We start from the raw sequence: 21,769 nt of genomic DNA on the forward strand, positions 1-21,769 counted from the left end.
GGAAAAATCCACGAAAGTTTGGGACCAAAACTCAAGGATGTTCCGGTCACCCGAGTTCCCTTGCCTTTTCCCCCAGCCACATAGAGCAGTGTTTCTAGCTCTGGTGACTCCATGAAGCTTGGCACCCCAGACTTCTCCAACTTAGTCCATCTGAGACATGGAGCAACAAGAGCAACATTTACAACTGTTTTGCTTATAACGCGCTGTAACTGTATTAAAAGCACAAGATACAAGAGGAAGTTCTACAGAGATAGCGTTTATTATTTCTATTTCCAGTACATCAGTGTTTTAGGAAAGAATCAGATATACAATTTTTAAAGAAATGAGGAAAAATTAAGTAACAGTTGCAATTAGATGGATTTTGAAAAGTGAAAAGAAAATGGCCAATTAATAAGCCTATGTGAGTTCTGAAGGTGAGATATCTGCTGCGTAGATACAAATTAGTATTAAAGATTCTCTTTTTAATTGCACATTTTTTCCTGATTATCTTTTTAAAAATTTCTTGAAAAATATGACAACCAAACTTACTTCATACATTACGTGAGTGCTGGGGAAGAAGGAATACATTGACCTGAACTGAACTTAACTGTATTCAATGATCTGGTCCTAACATGGGTAGACTCTCCCTCCCAAAGTCTCTCCAACTTTATTCCTCTGTGAGGCTTATGCACAGAATGTCTCCCTCTTGCTGGCCTTCTCCAGTGTGGCAGTGCCATTTCTACAGGCTAAGAATTTATACCCCAGGTCTATCCTGATCCAAGTTTTAATAACCATAGGTTTTGCTCCTGTAGTACACACAGTTCATTCTAGAACTCAGCTAAGATCTCGGAGTGTTTTGTCACCTGAAAAGTGTCAGTGTTTTTCAACCTGGGGATGTAGAGTCTTCAGGGGCAGATCCATTCTTTCTCTTCCACCACTGCTTTTCTCTTTCTTTTTACAACTGATCGCCTCAACTTGTCCTTATTCTCATTTTTAGAGATCTTCTGTCCTCCCCTCCCTTGTTAGTTTACTTTTACTTCTTCTTAGAGAAGTACAAACTCTCAATACTTGTTATTTCTGGTAATGATACACTCAGAAAATATGTCACACCTTCTGAAGATGTGGAATGACAAAGGAGCAACCCTTTGTAAATTGGTAAGGGGCGACTCAAGAAGCTTTGCTTGTTTTGATTCTTTTTATTCCATCTGATTGAAGCAAAAGCATTTATGTCTCCTTCATGGTCCAGAACGAAATTCTTTGACCCCTCTCAATCTCTTTTTCCTCCTCTATAAAAGGAGGTAGACCTACCACTAACAATGTATTAACGAACTGACTGATTCATCCAATAAATACTTATTCTACTTACCCAAGTACTCTTAAGGTACTTTAGGTAGAGAAACCAAAAATCTACATATCTGGATCCCCTGAGAACCATAGTAATAACCTGTGAATGAAAATTTAAAGAAAAAATTTTTAAATCCAATTAATAAAGCTCTATAATTAATCCTCATTATTATTCTTGCTTGTGAATTTCTCTATTCTCTAGCTAAGCTTCCATAAATACCACCTATTTTCCACATAAGATGTATTTTCTTACAAAAGTGTTCACTGTGTTACCGGAAGGAATGACCTATTAAAAAGTCATAGGAAGCAGAATGTGAGCTACAATAAAACGTCTCTTTTGTGGGCTTGTACTTCTGCATGCATTATTTTATTTTTTCCTCAAATAATCCTTTGAGAAGGTGCCATCCATTCAACTTTACAACTAAGAAAATTCATTGTTCTCTTGAAATATGTGTATTAGAGAAACTTTCAGTGCATACCTACAACTCATAATACATTTCTCAAATGTGTTAGTGGCATTAGGAATTACATTATAATTAAAGTGAATGTGAAAACATTTTTCCTTCTCGTTTTTAATATTTTATGTATGTCTACTTTTGCAAAGTATACATTAAGGAAGGAACATGTATTGAATAAGACAAGCATTAAGAGAAGATTATTTCTTAATATACAGTATGCTGGTTTAAAGGTCAAATTTTCAATCTCAATTAAAATGACATTAAAATAAGAATTTACTTTTGATTCCTACAGTTTTCACATAACATTTATGGGTGTGATTGTGAATACTGTAAAGCAGCTGTATCAATATCTATTAGCAGGCCATTTCTGCTATTTCCCTTAAAGGCTGACAGGGTCCTAAATTTTTCCAGCAAAGGGGCCTGGGTGTGTATGTAGGTTATCGTAAGTCTATCTGAACTAGGGCAATTCTCCTGGTAGCCAAAATTAACTCAGGAGAATACCTGAAATAGCTAAGTTCTAGGACAGCTGTGTGACACAATTAGCAACAAAATGGCTTAAAACTATGATTTTATTATCTACTAAAGACTTGCAATGATGCTTTGCTGTGATAAATGTCTTTAAGACATTAAGTTTCTCATTACAATAATTTTAACCTGTTTGATGAGTTTTCATCTAGTGCCTATATGTATCTAGGAGATATAAAATGAAAAAACTCCTGAAAACAGCACTAAAGAGAGAACTCACTAAAAATCAAATTGGTTATTAAATTTTCTTCAAGGACTTTACTTGCTACTAGTTAAGCTTATCATGCTCTATCCTATACAAATAAAAACACCAGTTAAAGGCGAGTGATGAGAAGAGAGAGAATAGGTCATTTATTTTCAGTAACCAGAGCTTCTGTTAGCAATCGCAGGGACCAAATAACCCATGGTGGGGTGGGGAGAGGTGAATCTCTGCAGTAACGCAGCCTTCTACGTATAATCGTATTCACATTCTCAACAGCTCAGACAGGACCATTTAATTTCTTTACCAGGAGACACTCATTTGCACAGTATCATAATAAATAAATATTTCTGTACTAAGACGTATTATGAGAGAAGCAATTCTGAAAACAGTGTCTGTGGCTCAAAAGCACTAATCTAATCAGCTGGGAAATATTTTCCTAACTGAGGTATTCTTTCTAGAAAAGAAAAATCACTAGAAATCCATTTCAAAGGTTAAGGTCTTTAAAATTTAGGGAGAAAAAGTGCAAAGAATAATTTTATTCTTCTAATTTTATTCAAAATACTAACAAGGTCTCATTAGAGTTAATGTCAACATAACTCCTTGATGTATCTTTGTCTCCAAATTCCTAACATAAAGTCATAAATATTAGGCTTAAAACTGCTGATATTTGATCAAAACTAACACCACACAAAGAAAAAAAATTAAGTTATCAGTTACATGTAATAAGCAATTACTTACTAAGTATTGGACTTTTGAATCACAAAGCTTATAAAACAGCTCTACAATTACCAAAATCTCAAGGCCAAAAAAGACACTAGGAATTTTTTAAAAACAAAGATGTTTTGCAGCAGAACACTAGCTTAAATCATATGAAACAACTTGGACAGGATTCTGATATAAAAATCACAATTGAGATGAAGTTGAAAGAGTATTTGCATTCAGTCCAGTTCAGCCGCAGAGCCACTGAAAACCCATTTCCTTTTTTAGAGAAACAAGTTATCTCAAAACTTTTAAGCATTTAAATTGTCTGAATTTCCTTTATTTGTCCATGGAATAGAAGAAAATATTTTTTTATAGCAACACAGTGTGATAGAAAAGAAAAATAAGTCTGTGCAAGATACTGTGTGAGTACCTTCTTTATCACAGAGTACATCAAATACATTCAGGCTTTTTCTGGAATTCTAGAAGTTCAAATGAACTGCTTTACTCAAACTAAGACACACTACAAAGGAGGGGGGAAAATAAAAATTCCCATCTTTGCAAATTTCCATGAATTTCTGAAAAAGTAAATTTAAAAAAGTACACAGCTTTTCAGATCAAAATATCAGTGCCTTGATTATTTTAAGTGCCTTAACTTTTGTAAGAAACTTTAAGCTAAGGTTTCATTATTTCAGCTTTATGGGTTCTGTGCCATCCTTGCAAAAGCAAGCATTTTGAGTTTTTCAAAAATTTCTTTCACTAGAGAACAATTATGATGGACTTCAAGGTAGTCTATTGGCAAAGGAGGAGAGATGTCAGATTCTGTCCAAGTGTTAACAAGTATTAAAATGAGGAGAAGTTTAACAGTTACAGCTGGATACAGGAAGATAATGTTTAGGTCCCCAATTCACTACCATCATTTACCTGAAATCAACAAAAAGCCATGATTACTGAAATCTGTTCACTTTGTATAAGCAGTTCTAACATGATCACAGGATGGTCCCACCTCTGGGCACACACCCGACCTGGTACCACGGCCCGGGCTCCCATGGCAGGGAAGGCTGCTACTTTAACAGATTCTGCAGCATGGCCGTTGCATATGTGGGCCTAGCCTGCCTGCTCTCAATTGCACTCTGAAGGTACTGGATGCCTCCACAGCGTTCCCAAATCTCTTCAAACTGTCTTGGCAAAATCTCAGCACCACGCTTTCGAGTCAGGCCTGTCTCTTCCAGATTCAGCTCACACATCTCCATGTCATCCTTACCTGCACAGGGGAGACATCAGAGAATTAGCCATCAATCTCTTCAGAAGCACTTATCATAAACTTTATTCCTGAAACTGCTATAGTTATCAATTCTCATCTATTCAAGAACTTTCAAAACTTTCTTTTACGACAGAAATCTGCTTAATAAATTCACCAGAAACAAGTTAAATTTGTCCTCCACCAAGAACACTTTCAGAAAGTATTAACACTGCAGTTGATCAAACAAGTTACCAGTCTTAATAAAACTGCTACATTTTTCTAAACAATTAAAAATCAACTGATATAAGTAAACACCAATGAAAAGGTTCTTAGGACACAGACAAGTTCCTGTGTGCTCTAAAAGGACATAATTAAGCGATTTCACATCATAAATAAATTAACCCTCAATTAACTGGAAATGTGATCCAACTGCAGAACGCCGTCCCTCAATCCTGAAATTTAATGAGTTATTACATTATATATTAGACTGTTTCATTCAGAGGGTTCATACTCCTTTTTTGCTGTATAAGGTTTTTTTCCATGTGAATCATACACACCAGCCACAAGAAGGATGGGTGGCTTGTCAGGATGGAGTTCCATCTGCCGGGCAATCCACGGTCCATCGAAATGGGCATACCACCAGCCTTTTTTCTTATTCTGCGGGTCTTTGTACTGGTCGGCAGGGCGGATGAATGGGATGCGGAAGAAGCGCTGCTGTCGGTTCATTTCGATCTCCTGCTGCCTGGCAGGAAGCTGAGAGGCTGGGTTCTGCTGAGCTGTTACAAAGAACAAGGAAAGTTACACCAGCAGCCCAGGGGATAATGAAAACAGGCTTAATCCTAAAATGCACTACACATTTTTAAGAAAAGAAGAAGAGGATTCCTAGTAATAACTTTAAAACAAGATGTAAATATTAATTACTTATAAATGAATAAAATTTAGTGAGATTTTAGAATTTTCTTTCCCTAAAGATGTTCCTTAACATTGCAACACACACACACACACACACACACACACACACTCTGCAACACCAGCAATAAAACAAACTAGCCCAAGTAGATTCCCACAAATGACTGTATCAGTAACCTGAAACTCACATGGCAGAATAGCAAACTAGTATTATTTGCTAGGATTTATATTTTATCTCCAAAGAGTTCAAAATCAAAGATCACAGAATAACTTTAATGGGACTATTTATGATAAAACAAATGAGCGTAATTTCACAAATGTAAAGAATTATAGATATCTGTCAATTTAATCACTGTTTCCTTGGAAAAGTAGAAGACAAAAGTTTGCTCTTTTGCCAACTGATTTTGGGATTTAAAATGGCCAGAAGACATATGTTACTAGTAATATTTAGAAAAGTTCATGACAACAAAAAACTGTAACCAGTAAAACCATACAATTTCCCTCAGAGATATTTGCTTACTCTAAAATCAGATTTCTCTTGGAATAAAATCCACTGAAGTAAGTGGAAAGTGTAGTATTTGTTCTCTTTGTTACAGAAAAGAAAAACCCTTACTTTTCTGCTAGGACTGGACACTGTACTTATACCAATTTTTTCCCCTTGCTCAAGTTTCATAATGAAACAGTTGGGTTTTTATTTTATCTGCAAATATAAACATTTCTCTGGGATAATAACTTTACAGCTTAAGCAGCTGTAATTTTAGCCAGTCTGTTTAATGTGCTTCTTTCTCACAACTTTAAAAGCTGACCAACCATTTACTGCAGCTCAATTAAGAATCTCACTGATATGCTCAAGTATGTCAATGAAAAATTACAGAATATATGTAAATCAAGAACAGCCACAGGGTTTTTTGTAAGAACTTCCAAATACTGAAAGGATGAAAATACTCTTGTTCTTAACTTTTTACACAATAGCAAAAGCTTTATAGCAGCTGAATTCATTTCTGTGCAAACCAGAGAAAGCAAAAAGCAGTTAGCAAAGCTGTATATGCCAATGAAAGAACGAAACAGAGGCCCCGTTGTGTTAGTGACTTAAAAAGCCGCGTCACCTTTAGCGTGTTAACAGAGAGGAGCTCATTTAATCTTTTGTTCCTGTAGTCCCTCCAAACTACTTACAATTTAGTGTTTCTATTTCAAGTTTTAAAAATTCCTTACTCTTCAGAAAATATGCTAACTCTACTTTAAGGAACTTTAAAAGGATAAGGAAAACAAAAACAAAAACAAACCCTTCCCTCCATATTAAGCAGTAACTTAGAATACCCAGTTGATAGGGAACTTACTATGGTATTGATGGTCACTTATTAAATTCACCTGCTTTTTTCTTATTAAATTAACAGTCTCCTATATCATAATATATTAAGTAAAGTTAATAAAACTCAAGGGAAAGTTTTGATAGCTTTTTTTTTTTTTAACTATGTGAGAACTGAAATTATATTAAGGAAGCCTTCATTTCCACAAATGTTCATCTGGAAAAGCACAAAGATACAAATGTTGAACATCTGAAACTAATACATGACTCTTTCACATCCTATTGTGTCATCTTTAACATATGAAATAAGTTCTAAATTTGGCCCTATAAATTACTAGAAACACTTAAAAAAATCCAGGTCCAACAAGCTGGCAACAAATATGGCATTATATCCAAATCATTATTGATCATCTGAAGTAGAAAAAATTTACTACATATTAAGAGGACTCCAAGCTTTTAAATTATCAAAAATGTGCATCACAGGGTGTGATATATACAAGTCAGAGAATAATCTCCTATTAGGAGGCATCCTATTAAACCTTGTACATTATCATACAAAACTCAGATCTCTTTGGGCAGAAGTGTTCATACTGTAACAGTGTGTGTGTGAAACCAGCACCTCAAGTTAGTCTTTATTCTAAAAGATCAGCTGCTTATTGAGTTTTGCTACAATGAGAATTGTGTATATTCCCAGCATAAAGTGCCAGTTATTTTTTTAAAAGGAAGTAATTTCATAAAAAAAAAATTAATTTTGTTCTGCAAATATATTTTGGAGTGACCCAAATAAAAGCATCACCTGAAATTAAATATCTTAGTAAAGACAAACCAACATTAATGTACTACAACTCCACTTAAAAATTGTAGCAAAACAATGTTTAACAGAAGTTAGTACTTTATAAAGTATTTTTAACCCATCTTCCAGTTAGCTCATAAGTTACCACCCATTGACTTACGTGAATTGTTCAAAAATGGTGCAAAATCTGTGAATAAATATTTTATGTTGAAGAAAAGATAAAAATGGCAGAACTGTTAAATGAGCATTCTTGTAATTTATAAAAAAGGCTTCCCAATCAATCGAGGTGGTGACTAACAAGAAAACATCCTATCCACAACCAATACTCTCAGAATTACCTACAAGTAGATTCTGCTTTCTGATTTAAAAAGGTTAAAAAAAAAAGAAAGAAAGAAAAAAGCTATTTTGATTATGCTTTAGGAAACTCTGTTTGATGGACATATAAAGAGGACCTAAATTTTAAAATTATATTTCATTTGTAATCCTGGGACACAATAATATTCAAACATAAATCCAAAACAATGACTCAGTAATAGTCATTCTAGTACCTCCAAAGCATTACTAGAAATTCTGTAGAAATAAAAACCTTCTAAATTCATCAAAAAAATAGATGCCTTAGAGAAAAAGTACTGCCATGTTGTTTACATACATTCAGTATGTTTAAATTTCTTCAAATTATCTCAATCTTAAACTCATGCAATTTTTATTTTAGGAACTATGAAATAAAACCACTCTCCCAAGTCAGTTTTAATCAACTAAACATTGTGAATTCTTACTACGGAATCTGCCCCAAGAATTATTTCTGGAAATCTCTTTCTGTATTAGATGCAAAGAGAACGTGTTCACCCAGTGCAGCACACAGGAGGAGGGGCTGAGGCTCTCCCCGCCCAATTACAAGACTTTACCATGATTTATCAATGTATTACCCTAAAATAATATTTAATTATGTTTTTGTTCATAAGTTGTCAATTTATTTTCTCAAATTAAGGAATTCTAACCCTTCTAAATATTAAAATGCAGAGTAGTTCCTTTTAAAGGCTGATTAGCTGTCCCATTAGGAAGCTATCCAAGTATAGAATTTTCTCAACTGCTAAGCATCTTGAGGCACTGCACCTTTCCTTTATGCTGTACTTCTGTGTCAGAATGTATTTTACATGGGGAAAAAAAAAATAGAGCAATAAGTACTTTTCAGAGCAGAACTTACATTTTATCCTGAAATTTGCCCATAATCAAATTCTTTGAAGGCAACATATTATGGAGTGTGTTCACATAAAATTCCTGAATTTGTTCACATATACCTAGATGGGGGACTCTTGGGAAATTTTCTTAATCTACTCTTTTGTTCTTTCAAAGGGTATATTATAAACGGAAACATTATAAGAACAAAGCAAGGCGTGCCATGTATCACCTCCCCCTTTGAGGGCAAAGCTGGATGAGTACAGTACCAAAGTCTGGTTTAAAAACACAAGAAACATTTATATGTTCGTTAAAAATGTATATGCCATATATTACAACATTACTTTTCTTGTTTTAAAAAGTGCAATCATTCAGATGTTTAAATTTGGGGGGGGGACAACATGATGAAAGCCTTCAGCTAAAGGCCGTAATTAGAACATTACAGCCAAAAAGGTTATGGCTAGAAGGAATAGCCCTTTGCCATTTTTATAAAACAAAGGTAACTGGCTAAAAACTTGGTACAGTGAACTGCTAATGGAATCATCCTATTATTTTCAGTTCGCAGGGACAAATTGGTAAATTGGCGAAGAGAGAGGTGGCCACAATAGCAATGTTTAGAGGGCCTTCCGTTTGCCATTTCCTCATTCTGGGTGATCTCTCACGGCCCTTCCAGCACATTGTATTGAGCACATTGTACTGAGGACACCTCCTGCATAATCACTAGCAGTAACCTCTCTCTTATTAATACTTTGCCTTTACCCAATCTACTCTTTACAACAACTTGGAAATACTAAAACTCTAACATTTAATTGATTTTAATCAAACACTGCTTTTATTTGCTAGGAAGGTAGTGAGGGAAAGCTCATTTTCTATCTCACCTTGGGTCATGTATTATTAAATTATACTACCAGGTGCTGGGAATATACTTTTTAAAAAATGAAAACATTAAACATGTTGTCACTTTGACACTGGACACAATTAAGCCAATAAATTATGCCAGTTTGAAAGTAGCAAACTGAACAAATGAAATTCCAATTATTGTTTTAAGATTGAAATTACAATTCATATATCACAGGTATTCTCAATTAATGTTAAAGCTAGTGCATACTTTACTAGATTAGGTCTATCCTCTACTTTCCAATTTCAAGTATACAACTTTGTCTTTTGTATACATAACAAAGTCACAAAATTTAGTTTTTGAATCTCAGTCAAAAAATCAAATCCTGGTATAGGCAAAACTGGTTTAAACCAAGCTACTATTTCTCATTCTTATATTTTGACAGTATTGTAAAATAATGTTTGCAGCAAACATTCTTTTTTATTTCACAGTATTCTTTACATTTCCACATGTAGTCATTCTATATGTACATATATGTATATGTGGAAAAAATACATATTTACAACATTACTGCACAACTTCTTTAGTATAGACAACAATATTCTTATCTCCAAAATTTATCTTGACTATATACAAATACTTCTTAATAAATATGACTTTAAAGACATAACGGAAATAATGCTATGAAAGATAAGGCATTGTGGTTGTATTAGGCTCAACAGATCACAGCTGCACAGTAAGAGAAAATTTGTACTGAATATTTTACCCCAAGTCTTATGTATAGTTACATACATTATACACAGATACTCTGGAACATTTAAAAGTACAGATTTGTTTTTACCATAATCAGTAACAGACTTTGGAGCACGTTGCTCTGTTTCAGTATTTCTCTTCTTATTCTTCGATTTCCACGCATGATACACTTTTAGTCTCCTGTGAAATTCTTCTCTGCAAGCTGCCAGGAGCTCAATATCTATGGATTATATGGAAAGAGTCCCCCCCCCACAAAAAAGGAATTAGCATCCTAATTTAATCGTCTAAAATAATTAGTTGGTGACATAAACATATATTTATACATATAATAAATTTTTTGTTTTTAAATTAATAGTACAAAATCAAAAGTAAGCACATTATTGATAAAGATAAGCATTTTGTGGCAATATTATCTTTTACATTTACAGAGCATTTTCTTATGCATTATTACTATATCATTTGCTCTACACAAGAACCCTGGGCTAACTAGGTCTTTTACAGGTGAACCTGAATCAGAGAGGTTAGGTTACCTGTCCAAGGTAAGAGGCCATAAAAATAGAGTAAAAAGTCACTGTGCTCAAATACAAGCTAGATTTACATTAATCAGATTTTTTATGTTTGTATTTATGCAGATAACTTCGGTGAGGAGGGAGAGAACATACCAAATTCCACACAATTTGGTACGTTAGTTCCTAGGCATAACATCCTAAACTCAAACACTATGATTTAAACAAGGACACAATTATATGGAATCAACTGGATATAGCATTTACAGTTCTGTTGGAGGAAAAGAAAGGACTGCATTGCCATTCTTTACTTTGCATACACAGGTCAAGACTCTGACCTATGTATGCAAAGTACATCATTAACACAGGCCATACCACAATTTCTCCATGTTTTTCCTCTCCCACCTAGATAAGAGACAGGCAAAATGAATTTAGTGAGTATGCCTTCCCTTTATGTTTGTGAGTAAGCTATGCCTTCACTTCAAGGTGAGAATAACAAAGAGAATGGCTTAATTTATGCGCCAAAAAATAGAAAAAATTACACCCCCATATAGGTATTTCTTTATTACCTGTCAGCCACAGAGGCTTCCCATTTTTCATGACCTCCATACACTTACCACAAGAAGTATTGATGGTATCACGTAGTTCTGCATATTTCCATTTACTGAGATCATATTTCTTGGTACCAGCAGCTGCCTTGGTGGCTTGTACAGCAGGACCTCTGTAATTATTATATATTTTTGCATGTTTAAACTAGAAACATGAATGAAATGTTGACTAAAGGGGCAAGAAAATGAATCTAAGTTTGAGAAATGGAAATAACTACTAGAAAAACATAATTTTTGTATTTTTGACAGATGAGATTAAGAATGGTATACTATAGGATTCCTAGGTAAATTAAAATTTTCCAATGTGCCATTTAATAGCCATATTGTGTTTTCAATCAGAACTTCTAAAGTTAAAAATACATGTATATATATTCCTCAAAATCAAAAAGGAAATCCTCCTGATTTCTCAAAAAAATCATTAGAACCATTAAGGGTTTATGAGCCATAAGGCCACACAGTACAATCACCTACCGATTACTGAAGCTACAGATAGCCAAGTCCCAGCCAGAGCTACTGGCTCAGAACCTGAGTATCTGGATGTTTGCGGGGTCAACAGGTGAGTAGCCAAACTACAATGCCCTGCCTTCGTCATTAAAGATGGGCTAAAAGAACAGCCAGAGTCTGGAAACTCCCTAGAACTTTTTGCATCACTATTAAATAGAACACTTAGGAAAGTGCTAGAAGGAAATAAAATCATGCTCTCATATTCAGTGAGTAATATGACAACTAGTAAATTATGGAAGCAGTCCTATTATCCATTGATAGATGACTGGATAAAGAAGATAAGGTATTAATGTGCAATGGAATACTATTCACCCATTAAAAAGAATGAAATCTTGCATTTATAATAACATGGATGGAGTTAGAGTGTATAATGCTAAGTGAAGTCAGTCAAAGAACAACAAATACCATATATCATCACTTATACAAGGAATTTAAGAAACAAAACAAATGAGCAAGGAGAAAAAAAAAAACAGATAACCAAGACTTTTTTTTTAAGTCTTTTTTTTAAGATTTATTTTATTTGAGAGAGAGAGGTCACAAGTAGACAGGCAGGCAGAGAGAGAGGAGGAAGCAGACTCCCTGCTGAGCAGAGAGCCCAATATGGGCCTCAATCCCAGGACCCTGAGATCATGACCAGAGGCTTAACCCACTGAGCCACCCAGGCACCCAAGAAACAGACTCCTAACTATAGACAACTAACTGATGGTTACCAGAGAGAGATGGGTGAAATAGGTGATGGGAATTAAAGAGTACACTTATGATAAAGAAAAATAAAATGAGTAGACAAGATTCAGAGCAGTGAAATAAAGATCATGTCCAAGATCCCACATTGCTAGTAAAATGGTTGCACCTGGGATGGAAACCCAGCTTGTTCTGACTCTAAAGCCTTGGTCTTAGTCATGACTCTGCCTTCCTTTATTTGGTTTATTCATTCTACGAACATTAATGAGCACCCACTTAGACCAGCCCTTCACCTGTGCTAGGAGCTGACACAGAGATGTGTAAGCTAAAAAATTATTATTATTATTAACTAAAGAAGAGGTTTAGGTCATGAGACACAATAGATTTGAAAGAGCACAAGTAAAGTAGAAACACTGGAATGGGGAAAGAAGAAATAAATGAAATATATATATAAATATAAAATAATAAATTAAAAAATAAAATGGGATAAATACTTCTTCATAGCAGTGCTATTCAGGGCTTCCAGCTTGTTTCTATATACATAATTTGAAATAATTATTCAGAAAATATGGAAATGACTTCTTTTCTGTAATAATAAACATTACTTTTCAGCAAAAGATGACTCCTGCCACACAGCAGACACTTAGAATAAGCCGCAAGTAAGATCAATGTAACAAAGGAAGAATTTAAACACATCGCATTTCAAGGCATAAAAAGAAAGGCGGTACAAATATGAAAACAGCTAAATTTTTAAAAGTACTAAAATATTGCTACTCAGGTATCACACAAGAAATTTTACTCTTACCATCCACTACTTAGAAAATATTTCCTCTTAAAGAGGGATGATCAAGGTATAATACCTGAAAATGAGGTCATATTTCCTCATTATTTCACATTCTAAAGATAACAGCAATCTTGGCAGTCAAGACATAGACATTTAATGAGAAATGATGTGTGAAAATATGTATACTTCTTCCTGAAATAAAGGAAATGATTCCGCCGTATGAAGCTTAGCAATGAAATAAATAAGGTACTGTGGGCCTCTATAAAAGGCCTATTTATACTTTCATTTTAGAGAATAAAAAAATAGCACACTTCATTCTATCTACTTAACAATCGTGAGACATGATGATTGTCACTAACACATAAGCCTGACTAAAGAATAATGTGTGGCCAGTTAGTTCTTCCTGCATTCTTCCTGCTTTTTAGGTTTGGATCTGTTTTAGATTTATTGCAGAATCTATCCTTTTCATAAGCACTGTGACTGGCAATTTTCCATGTAGCTTTTCCTCTTAATTGCTTCGTTCAAAAAAGAGCCAGCTGTGTGTCAGCAAGGTCTCTCTATTACCCTTAGAAATAAATTATGTTTTAACATTTATTCAAATATTCTTTTTTTTTCTCTTCTACATCCCTAAACCACCATTCAGTAAACTAACAAAAAAATTATCTTTTCTTCCTAGCACCTCTAAGAGTCTTTTCTAGGAGAGCAGCTGAAAATTATTACAGGTTTTTGTTATTTTCTTTTGGAAGAGAGTGAATTTACATAATGTACAGTTTTATAGATTGTCAGAATACACGTGAAGTGTCAACATACATAAGATATATTTGGATAATTTAAAAAATAATATTGAATTCAAATTATTATTGCTTAAAATATGGCTTACTATTACTAATTTTTCATTTGTATTACATCAAAATACATATGCTAAAAAACATATTCAGCATCTTAAATACATGAATGAAATGCATTTAAATGCTCTTCCCCAACTCTGGAATTATTAAAATAGTAAAATAAAGGTTTAATTTACTGATTATTTAGGTTTGTTATAAAGACAATCATGTAAATGACATACGAAGTAGTAGAAAAACGGACTTCTGATTTTTAAAAAAGTGTATTAATTTTAAGACTTTCAATTAACTCTAACTTCAAAATTGACAGTTAAGATGTTACTGATTGATACCCACTTGTAAAGGACCAGATCCTGCTGGGAGGTCATAGTCTGTGGTGGCTCAATTTTTATATCAGTGGTTTTTAAAACATGTGCTATGGGGAGAAAGCCCTCAGAAACCACACTCTTTTCTACTTCCCCTTCAACTAGGAACTAGGTACAGAGGTTCCCAGCTGACATGGCGGGGTGGGCAGGAGGGGGAGGGACACCACCACCTCCATAGAAAGTTTCAAAACATTTATTTGGTTTGAGAGGAAAGGTTCCTCTACTGAGATTGAGTTGGTAAAGCCAGTGATAAATATGGCAATACCACCAACAAGGAAGAGGCCCATCCAAAATGCCAATGGTGTCCCCATTGAGTGGCACCAATTTAGAGCATTGTTTTTGTCTTTTTCTTTTACAGTGGTATAAGGGTGAAGTGACATTTCCTGTACAGAAAATTTATATGGAAAGAATAGACTATTCATATAACAGGTTCTGGTCCAAATACTGAACAGTGATTTAAAAACATGATTTTGAGGTGACACTTATTTCCCCAAATTCCACTGCACTAACCTACGCAGAAATTCTGACATTTCCTTCTCCATTTGTTCCCTATAAGAAAAATGATAATACAGCACAGTCATATAAAAGAAAACTACATACATTACCTAAAAGATCTAAAAGTATAATTAAAATATATCTTTTCAATAGGATTATTGATTTATTAATCATTCACTATCATTTCACTTTGTAAAAGACTATAATAATATACTTTTCAACATCATCTATAACCATAAAATACAGCAAACTTTTGTTTAAATACAGTTAAGGTTGCTTGAACTCCATTTCTGCAGTAGGAACTTTTAGATAAAAGTGCTTTTGTGGTATTTTTTTATGTATGGCATATAATTTGCATGTTCTAAATGCATACTGGACCAACTTGGCAGATATAGATTCTATAGAAGGATTTTTGCACTGGGGTTGCATAATATATATTAATTAGATGACGAAACAGTGATACCTAGTTATTTTCTAGTGTCAGAATTTAAGAGTCTAGTATATTTAAACTCAAAAATTCTAAATCAAAGCATGATTTTTAAAAAAGTAGAAGAACTCAAATACATCAAGTATGTGTTAAACACCAAAGTGTTCTGACTTTCTACGGATAAACATTTCCCAAAGGCAAAACTTACTTTTATTACTCAGGGGAATGCAACTTTTCCCAATATTTGTTTAATTCTGTGAAATGGGATGGATGTTTCATCATGTTCATCAATAATTCATTAATCTCATTATTTTATTTTCCTGTTCTTTCTTTCTTCCTTCATAATTAATCATTTTCTCATAGCTCATTCTATTCATCAGACTCTGGCAACCTCTTACAAATGAGTAAAAATCATAAGAAAAGAGAAAGGGTATGTTTGCATTAGGGTGCAGTTTCCTGCATGCCTGTCAGCTGATGATAAAGGAGCAAAGGACTCCTGTAATTCTCCTTCCTTGTAATGAACACTGGCTAAGAATAGAGGCTGACAGAAGTCTATCCAATAAGCACAGTCAGAGAAAAAGTAATCTTTCAAAACTGATGATCAGAGATTCTAAATACAAAGTAAAAAGCCCAAATATGTATAAAATTATCTACTGAGCAATCCATTTATCAATCTCCAATTAGGCTATTCAGAATTTTCTAACTTTCAAACTCAGCATGATTTTGATAAATATTTTGAATTCTATTATCACTGTACCTCAAGGTTCCTTTTTTCTTTTTTTTTTTTAGATTTATTTATACATTTGAGAGAGAGAGAGTGCATGTACATACATGAGTAGGGAGAGGGGCAACGGGAGAGGGAGAGTCTCAAGCAAACTCTCCATTGAGCACAGAACCCAGCTCAGGGCTTGATCTGATCCCAGGACCCTGAGATCATGACCTGAGCCTAGACTGAGAGTTGGACATGTAAGTGAGCCACCCAGAGATGTTTTCAAAAATTTCGGTGCCCTATGAAAACAATGCTGTGGTGAGAGTGCACTGCTGGCCTCTGAGGAGCTCAGGGGTCAGGGGTGCCACAAGGAACAACTGTCCCTGGTCCCATGTGACACTGACACGTCCACCTAAGAGAGGTGAAACACATCCACATACAAGCAGTTTTACATGTAAACAAACTTTTACATGTAAAGAGTCTTTCTTTTTGGCATGGTTTTAACATTCACAGAGTTTTTCTAGGAATGCAACTACTAAAGGGAGACAAGATTGTACTTAACTCTGTTTAGAATTTTACAAAGCCACTGTTCACGATTTCACGGCATTCAATTGACCGATCTAACATTCTTGTATCAATATGCAATTTGCATGTGTCGCTGTCACATTTATGGTGATGCTACGTATAAATAAAAATATTTCAGTATTTGATTATGTTTTCCTACAGTTGTGAGCACTTTCATATTAAATATTGTTTTATTATAAATTACTGTCCTCTCATTCTTCTTTTACATGTCATGTTTGGAGAGAATTATCGTTCCAATTTTAGTATATGTGCTGCCGAAACGAGCACGGGAGAGAATTATCTATGCAGGTTGCATGACTTATAAAACAACTGTCATTGGTATTAGGTTCTGACAAAGTTGAGAACCATCATTATAAATGTTACAGTGGGGGTCCTAAAGTGTTAAAATTCAGATTTCATAAATATTCCAGAATTTTATATATATAGTATATGTATATATATATATATATATATATATATATACACATATAGGATATGCAAAAAAAACCCACAAAAATTTACTACAGTGAGGAAACTATTTCTCCTAAAAATTAACAACCACCTGTTAAAGAAAAAAAAAGTTTTAAAACTAAATCAAATTTTGAAAAGAGAAATGACATACGGTGTCATTTTGGGTCTTGTTCCATCGATTCTGTGAAAAATAATATATTTTAGTTAATGTCATTAAGTAATTCTGAATCACGAAAAACTGGATTGTGACAAATTTGTGTTTCAATGACTTTACTCACTGACATTAAAAAAAAATGCCATTATCTTTAATCTATGAGATCACTCAAAATTTTAATGTTTAAAATTTTCCCTAAAAATTATGAGAAAAGCATAAATTAAAGGCATTCAATGAAAATTAAAGAGCAAATTTATTACATTTAGATTAGAAAACTCATATACTATGAAGAATGCTTTTTTTAACAGAATCTGAATATTATTTCATAATTTTAGGTAATGTGAAATCACTTTGCATCAAGGATCATATGTGTAGTTAAGATCATATTTTTTAAATATATGTAGAAAACAATTCTTACTTAGAAGTTACTGGATGGGAATCCAAGCTGGAAAAGTAACTTTGAAATTGTTTAATGCAGCAGAATCCATTTACATATATTTTTAAATGCATCACAGAGCCCAAGAATGACATTTTCATGCTATATATTAAGAAGAGTTTTACTTAAGTGAGTTCTTACTCATAAATTTGTCAGAAATAATTCAGTGCTAACAAAGGTAACATAGACATTTAGAAACATTTGCTTGTACCCCATGTAGTAAAATGAAATTATCAAACATGGAAAATATGTATAGAACATCATCCATAATAAAGTGCTAATGCTTGTACAAAGTATAAAATAACCAGGAGGTTCTGAAGGTAGGACCTCATGAGGACATGAGGGTCAGGGTGTTCCATAGAGGTGGGGACCACAACCCAGGAGCTGTCTCACAGGAAAACTAAAACTAACTCTTTGCAATTCAAGTCATAACTGTTTAAATATCTCCGAATTACTTAGTAGTGGTATCATTACATAGTTAATTCTGCTTAACTTAAATCACAGGTAACTTGTCATTATGTTAAAGTTACTGAATGATCCACTCGTTCTCCAAGAGACCACTCACCCTTGTGAGACGTGCACCTGTCTGAAGATGGGAAGGAGCCCACATATGAGCCAGTATCTTATACATATTATTTGGAATGGCACTGGATGTAGTTTAATATTTCAAATGCTTAAACATAAAGCTTGGTTGGCCATAAATACCAATACTGACTCCAATAATTAGTCCCTGAGAAATGAACTTCAGCCATAGTGAAGCCACCTTGGGTCAACTGCAATGCTTCCTCACACACATCAGGGAGAGCAGCTGTTACGAGCTTGGTTCATTTAGGAGACTGGCCCAGCTACTACTCAGTTACACACAAAGGCCCCCAGACATTCCAACATAACACAGGTGGAAGGAACAGAAGAGCAGCTGAGTTGAGTCTGCAGTTAGAAGAGCCACAGCCCAGAGAAAATATTTTTTAAATTCCAGTGAAATGTAAACAAAGAGCTCAAATATTGGATTCAAACCCAAGAGCTTATTAATTATTATAATACTTTGTGTTTGGTAGGCCTTTTCAACTTTATTTAATATAATATACTTTCATATACAGTTCAGACCCCAGGGCTCCCCAATGTAATCACTTACTAGAAAATCCATGAAGGCAACAACCCTTTCCCATTCTGTTTTAGCTAAAGAGAATCCAATCACTGCCTTGCCATTTTAATGAGGTTTTTTCCTTTTATGAGGAAACAGCAACACCTAGTGGTTACACTTTAATTATATTTTGTTACAAACAGTGCCCTGACATTCTGAAAAGCATGGTTACATAAATCTCAATATATATACAACTTATATAAGTACAAAGAAACCCACAAACTAGTTTTGCTCTGTTTTTACTAATAATCAAAATAATGAATGTCTCTATATTCTAAATTTTTAAAAATGAATCTTTTATATTAAGACTTCCTGCAACTTTCTACAAGAACATCCATACTTTTTTACACTCCAGTAAACTTCAGTATTTAGAGATAATTTGGAAACCTGGGTAGCTAAAACACTTCAATATGATAAACCTTCCTTCTTGGAAAGGGAAATCTATTGTGAAACATGATGGGTGTGTATGTAAAATTTTTCCTCATTCTAAGTGTTAGGGTGTTTATTTAAAAAATTGCATTAGGAAAATAATAAATCCCAACCTCAAATATATTAAACTGGATTATAATATACTGATTTCTGTGCCCATATTTAATGGCAGGTATTTAGAAATTAGATGTCAACTTTTTATACAATATTCCTTGACAATTTCAGAGTAAAAGTTGAGATGCTTCATGAGCTGAAATATCAATTTTATTTTCAATAGTTCAACAATTTGATGAAATCAACTGTTTCATTTGCTTGGGTGTAAAAGTGGATACAAATAATTTTTAAATTATTTTACTTAAAATAGATCAGGACCTAAAGAATATGATTTTCCCCCAGACCCTTCACACTGAAATGAGAAGCAGGGAGGGAAAGCAAGCAGAGGCATCACACCCCACCCAGGGGCCCAGTACCTCCGGAGTGCCAGGTCAGCCTGGGCCTCGTCGCTGATGAGCTCAGCTTCACTCTGGGCTATCCGCAGGGCCAGCTCCCGGTCCCGGCGCTCCTGCTCCAGAACTGCCTGCTGCTGGGACTCCTCCTCCCGCTGTCGGGCCAGCTGCTCCTCCACTTCAGCCTGCCAATGACAGAAGGCTACCTCAACAAGCTCTCTCGCCACTTGTTTACTTGATAGATCCTATCTAAAATTGCCCCACACAAGTTCTTTACTAAGGAATACAAATTGTTTAATCAGAAATCTCTCCAGTCTCCATCCTCTTCTAGATTTTGACTAATGCTTCCTATCTTTCTCAAATCCAAGCGAAGGTGGGGAAACCACATTTCTACCATTCTATCACCAACAGTATCCCAAATATTGCATGAGAACCCTAGGTATCACATTAACACCTGCAGCTATACAGAGGATGTCAGTGATTTAAAGGTTGTTTGCACTCAGGATGAATTATGAAAGCCAAGACAAACAGAAACCAAATACGTGATCAATTATTCTCAGACACGGACTTTTTTAAAAATGGGGGTAGGGAGACTATCTCAATTCTAACTTACTGATATTAGTATCTACAAAGATATAAAATTACAATTATGTTTTAAGTGACCATTCATCTGACTTTCCCCTGAGTATAATAACAGTAACAACAAACTAATATTTATTAACTGGCCACTCAGGTTCTAAATGCTTTAAACATGTGCCAACTCATTTAATGCTTACAACTATCATTTATGCCCATTCCTCAGAGGAAAAAAACCCGTAGCCCACAGTTACTCATTGTGATTTGTGCAATGTCACAATTTCTATCAGGGACAGAGCCTGGATCTGAATCTACTTCCCTAGTTCCAAAGTCCCTCCCATAACCACCACAGAAGATGCCTTTGTCTCTGGGGTAAACCAAAGACAGCTTATGTAGCAAATCAAAATTTGTTTTCAACTCCTTTTGTGCTATAATCTTATAGATTCTATTCTGAAAGAACCTGTCTAATAATTATATACCTGAATACGTTTTTCATCATCTTCCCTTTTCTTTCTCTCTTCTTCTTCTTGTTTTCTCTTTGCTTCCATCTCAAGTTTCCTAACAAAAAATAGAAAACTCCTCTAAAATTTTATAGAAAATAAAAAATCCTTCAGAAGGCAATTTAACTATTAATAAACAGAGGTTATAGAGTGAGAACTCAAATTAACCTCCTGGCTATATATATTATGAGCTTATTTTAAAAACACAAAATCTAACTCTACTGACAGTAATCTTTCTGTAATAAACAAAAACAAATACAATTATATTCTATAACTTTTAAACATGTAGATTAACTTGGTTATAAAGCCTACCTGCAATCCTGATCACACGGTCCTCCCTCTCCTCCTCCCCCAATTAAACAACTCTTACAACTCCTGACTGCCCTATGTGGTAAACTTCCAAAAAGTTGTTTCAAAAATGCAGAAAAGTATAAGTGCCCTTTTTCTTGCTTATAAAATAACAAGTCACAGCTTTAAAAAAAAGTTAAGAAATCATCAGGTGTAAGAGTTTAGCCAAAAAACCATAAGTGACTCTTAATCTCACAAAACAAACTGAGGGTTGCTGGGGGGAGGGGGGTTGGGAGAAGGGGGTGGGATTATGGACATTGGGGAGGGTATGTGCTTTGGTGAGTGCTGTGAAGTGTGTAAACCTGGTGATTCACAGACCTGTACCCTTGGGGATAAAAATATATGTTTATAAAAAATAAAAAATTTTTTAAAAACCCAGATTATAGTTAAAATCATTATGTTATTATTATATAATGAACTTTTCTCTATTTTTAAACTAATTCTAAAATTAGTGTTTTAAAATAAGAATATAACTTTTAAAATAAGAATATTCATTAACCAGCCTCAACACCAAGAATTCACTATGCTGTTAGTTTCTAATTCAAAACAATATAA

At 34.3% G+C, this 21,769-nt stretch overlaps 1 protein-coding gene across 1 annotated transcript in view; it reads right to left on the reverse strand.

Annotated features, from left to right (window-relative positions):
- Nucleotides 1–240: 240 nt before the first annotated feature.
- MYO6 (myosin VI) overlaps nucleotides 241–21,769 on the reverse strand; it is a 150,351-nt gene continuing 128,822 nt past the window's right edge. Inside the window, exons 27-35 of the mRNA XM_082730308.1 lie at nucleotides 20,846–20,924; nucleotides 19,815–19,975; nucleotides 17,336–17,365; nucleotides 15,029–15,067; nucleotides 11,349–11,452; nucleotides 10,314–10,445; nucleotides 7,619–7,645; nucleotides 5,008–5,226; nucleotides 241–4,471 (exon numbers count right to left, since the gene is read on the reverse strand). Coding sequence (XP_082586434.1) covers nucleotides 4,272–4,471; nucleotides 5,008–5,226; nucleotides 7,619–7,645; nucleotides 10,314–10,445; nucleotides 11,349–11,452; nucleotides 15,029–15,067; nucleotides 17,336–17,365; nucleotides 19,815–19,975; nucleotides 20,846–20,924 — 991 coding nt within the window. The 3' untranslated portion in view covers nucleotides 241–4,271. The remainder of the gene's footprint in view (nucleotides 4,472–5,007; nucleotides 5,227–7,618; nucleotides 7,646–10,313; nucleotides 10,446–11,348; nucleotides 11,453–15,028; nucleotides 15,068–17,335; nucleotides 17,366–19,814; nucleotides 19,976–20,845; nucleotides 20,925–21,769) is intronic.

The sequence above is a fragment of the Mustela nivalis genome, assembly GCF_964662115.1.
Source record: "Mustela nivalis genome assembly, chromosome: 5".
Classification (NCBI taxonomy): Eukaryota; Metazoa; Chordata; class Mammalia; order Carnivora; family Mustelidae; genus Mustela; species Mustela nivalis.